This window comes from Accipiter gentilis, chromosome 6 (assembly GCF_929443795.1).
Source record: "Accipiter gentilis chromosome 6, bAccGen1.1, whole genome shotgun sequence".
Lineage (NCBI taxonomy): Eukaryota > Metazoa > Chordata > Aves > Accipitriformes > Accipitridae > Astur > Astur gentilis.
The window spans coordinates 24,258,446-24,262,815 of NC_064885.1; the positions used below are offsets into that span (position 1 = coordinate 24,258,446).

Here is a 4,370-nt window from a genome sequence, read left to right on the forward strand (position 1 = left end):
TGCATTAACTCAGAGATCCTGGTCTATTTATGCATAAAGAGCATGTGGACCATGTAGCTCTTGGCTGCTTCTACAAACAGTGGGAGAAGGGGGCTGCTAACTTCAGGACCTCCGAGTTGTTCCCTGGAGGAGTGTGCACCCTTCCACTGATTATATGGGGAACCAAAATCCCATAGTTGCTGCTTTGATTGCCGAAGTTAAGAGGCATCAGCACCCCTCCATCCAAAACTCACCTGAGACCCTGGGCCCGGTTCTCCACAGCCCCACACCTTGTGGCAAAGTGGAGCTGCAGCATGAGTTGAAAGTCACCACTTTGTTTTGCACACATTTGTAAAGCTTTGTCACTAGTCCCAGGCAAAGAAAATAACCTGTTTCCTCCCCCATCTCTTCAGGGAAAACTATGTATAGCACACATGGAGACAGCTTGATAGTGTCTACTATAAAATTCGCATGTATATTTTTCTATATTTTATGACAAGCACAGTATAATGGCCTGCAGGTTTTTCATTCTGCATAGCAGCTCTCAGGGTAACAGGTCAGATTTAGCAATTGGGATGGCAGTGGAAGGAACAGATTCACAGCCTGAAAGAGCCAGTGCTGAACTGGTTAGGAAAGAGTAAAATCTGAATTCCTGACTCTTTTTCTTTTCACAGCTGTTAAGAGTTCAGTGGGTTGAACTGCAATCCTTCAAGTTCATCTGTTGACTCCAACACAAAACTATTATAAACTGTGCCTCTAAAACACGTGATGAAACATTTCTTGAGAGCTATTTATTCCAACTGCAGCAGAGGAAAGTTTTCAGAACACCCGGCATTTGGTAGAGGAAAGATCTCTTGAGCTTTGCAAAAGGAGGAATTATTTGCATACCGACGTAAGTTGCTTTTTGATTTTTTTCCTGCATCATTGAATAAAATAATACTTCTAACTTTTTCCCCTCCTATGGAAACACGGTCAAATAGCACAAAAGTATGTTTAAGTGCCTAGCAGGTTATTTCTGTATAGTTTTCTTTCTTTAATCATGTGGGTTGGGAGTTTTATAATTCAGCATAGAACTCAACATGATTTAATATTACATATTTTCTTTCCTCTAATGTTTTCTGTATCTGAATAACAGTTCATTCACTTACAATATTAATGCTGAGGCATGATAGACTGCAAGCTTCAATGAAGTGAGTGTTTTGCAAGCTTACAAATTACAAGTAGCAAGGAATAGTTTGGGGATATCTTTTTCCAGATGTTTCTTTTACATCTTTGATCTGAAGTTTGAGCTTACATATATATACACATTCTCCTCCAGGCTTTAGCTGTAGTAAAACACTTCCCATGCTGAAGATGGACCATGCAAACATGACCCAAGCCATGCTTGATGCTGAATCCCGCAACATGGAGAAGAACAACGGCAATGAGTACTTTTACATTCTGATCGTCATGTCTTTCTACGGGATCTTCCTGATAGGGATAATGCTTGGCTACATGAAATCCAAAAGACAAGAGAAGAAGTCCAATTTGCTTCTGCTCTACAAAGATGAGGAGAGAGAATGGGGGGAAGCTGTGAAGCCTCTACCAACCATATCGGGGCTGAAATCTGTCCAGATCCCCATGATGCTGAACATGCTGCAGGAGAGCATGGTGCCATCCCTGTCCTGCACCATCTGCTCGATGGAAGGCAGCAGTGTGAGCTCCGAATCCTCCTCCCCAGACGTCCACTTCACCATCCAGGAGGAAGTGCTGGATGCTGAACTGGGGGAAGTGTCAGAAACGCTCCTCAATGAGAGCAGCGAGGGATCTGCGGAAAACATCCACAAGAACTCCTAGCACTTGCACGGCTCCCTTGATCAGCTGCCAGAGTGTGAGTGGAGCTCCCACTAAGAACTTGTGGTTCTACTTTCCTGCTCTCCAATGAACTGTGAACAGCTATCTGTGCCCCTGGGCCTGAGGTCTTCCTGAGAGCTGGCAGGACAAGCAAGCAGTGGTACCCAACTCCAAAGTGTAACTTGCACATAATTGGAATGCTTAATTTTAATTTTTGCGTTATTATTATTTCTTACCGTAGGAGCTAAGAATGAGGAGAATATATATATATTTTTTCTAATGAGGTAACTATTACTAGCATGTCTCTGCATATTTCAGGTTTCTGCAAATACCTGGGAAATGTTTAGGGAAGTTACCCTAACGCAAGTGCCTGGTTGTTAAAGACGATGGGTAATGCTCATTCACACTAAACTGTGATAGACTAGAAGTACTTTTACTGTGTTTTTCTTTTAACAAACCACAGCCGACAGCAGATTTGCTCAATGCGGCCTCAAAAGCTGAAAATCTGTCAATGCTGTAGTTGAAGAGAGAGTGCAGTATGGCTGGAAACTGACTTTAGGCACAGAAAGAATGAAAGAAAAAGAAGAAAAAAAGATGCACTGAATTTCTAGGAGGTTTTTAAAGCCCAGTTTCAGATCCATGCCACTATATCTATCTTTGCTTAAATTGTACCTGTACTGGCTGGATCAGGTTCACCAACTTCTGCTGCAATGCAGCCTTTGACCGAGTTACTAGTAGGAAAAGTGGTTTTATTTTTCGCTTTTGTATTTTTTAAAGATATGTACATTTGATTGCTAAAGGCAAAGATCTGTAAGTTAAAGAAGACATTAAAAGATCTTTGTTACAAGATGTAAGATGTAGAAAGGCTTGAACAAATGCTGCTTTGTTACACCCCCTTGAAAAATAGGTGGAATTCGGGATAGAATTTAACCTAGCAGGGGTGAAATCCTGGCCCTACTGAATTCATCAACTGAGTCCTCCTGACTTCAGGGGACATGCACAAGATTTTTGTGCTTCTCTGTTGGAGCTAAATTCTCCATTTGAGGTCAGTACAACCGTACCCATTTACATCATTAAAGAATCTAGACTTTCTGCTCTATTTAAGCCAGTGTAGATAAACATTGCATCACATCTTTTTTTTTTTTTTTAATCAGCTCGCATGTGACACATGCATTTCTATAAAGTCATTAGTAACTAGTTTTTAAAACCACCACAAACTTCCCTCCCCTAATTTAATGGTACTGTGATTTTTTCAAATGCTCGTGAAATTAGTTACTAAATTTTTGCACTGTTAAAAATGTAAGAATGCATAAAAGTAAAAGAATAAATATTTCAATCATAACTTATATTTTATAATAACTTATTACAGTGTTTGGATTAGTTCTGAAGCATGAGGGCTGAAGAGCCTGAATCTAAAGCATTGCACGGCAAAATGTTTGCAAAATGCCTCCACATATTTCCTGTGCTAAAATAGCTCTGTGATTTATCCACTGGCATTAGAGCTTGAGAGACAGCTTGAAAAACATGAACGCTGAACAGCAGGAACGAACTGAGGCAAGAGTCTGCTGTACTTCTGCCATTTAGAAGGGAGAGCTCTGCTTTTGACTTGGAGGGTTAATATGATGTAGCCTACAGAGGTATCACTGTCTCTCTCTAAACACAGCAGAACAAAGGCTCCATTGTGCTCAGAAAGGCCTGATTCGGTTCAGATTGAAGGCAGTGGGAGTTTTTCCATCAACTTCAGTGAACTTTGGATCAGACCATATAAAGCTTTTTGGTAGATTTACTCCAAAAGGGGCTGTTTTAAGTTTGAAAGAAGCCAAATTAAGTTTGGCACTTTGCCTGGAATCACTTGAATCCTGAAACTTTCCAAATGAGATTGACATGCACGAGTTGTCACATTTTCCATTGCTTTCTCCTTCGTCGTTTTACTTTTGGTATAAATGTATTTGTATCTGTAAAAAAACGATGTATATAATTCCTAACATTGAGTTGTATATAATTGTCTCATGTATTTAAAGTTTATTGTTTCTACTGGCACAAATTTTTATTTAAATAAAGAAACACGTTTCCTGGAAAAGTTTCCATGTTTGTTCACTACGTCAAATAGATTTCCAGTAACGAGACTGGGCAAAATGTCTACAGGATCCTTTTCTTAGCCTCTTCTTTCAAATGATTCCTTGTGTTTGACAGTACTGCAGCATTGCGGGCTGAGCCAGGTGCTTCAGATCTGCCTTGGGTCCATGCTGGCTCTTCCTCGCGCTCAGCTCCTGCCCACGTGCAGGCAGGGTCGCAGGGATACCCGGAGTCCTCCTGCAAAGAGCTAGGGGTGCTGGCGAGCTATTGGGGAGGCTGGCAAAACTGACAAGCTGCTATGAAAACATTTTTGTCACTTGTTCAGCCTCTTGAAAAGTCTGCATTTTGAGGTTTGGCTTTACGTTTGCATTGTAGCAAATCGGGTGGGCTAGGGTTGAGGTTATGGGCAAGTATCTGACACAGGTCTCTGTTCCCACTGGATTTCCAGCACTTGGCCATGATACGTAGCTGGCTTTGTCACA

General features: G+C 41.2%; 1 protein-coding gene across 1 annotated transcript; it reads left to right on the forward strand.

Annotated features, from left to right (window-relative positions):
- The first annotated feature begins 749 nt into the window (after positions 1-749).
- Positions 750-3,840, forward strand: KCNE4 (potassium voltage-gated channel subfamily E regulatory subunit 4). Its single transcript, XM_049803702.1, has 2 exons — positions 750-871; positions 1,298-3,840. The coding sequence occupies exon 2, from the start codon at positions 1,324-1,326 to the stop codon at positions 1,813-1,815; it is 492 nt and encodes a 163-aa protein (XP_049659659.1). The 5' UTR covers positions 750-871; positions 1,298-1,323; the 3' UTR covers positions 1,816-3,840.
- The last annotated feature ends 530 nt before the right edge of the window (positions 3,841-4,370 follow it).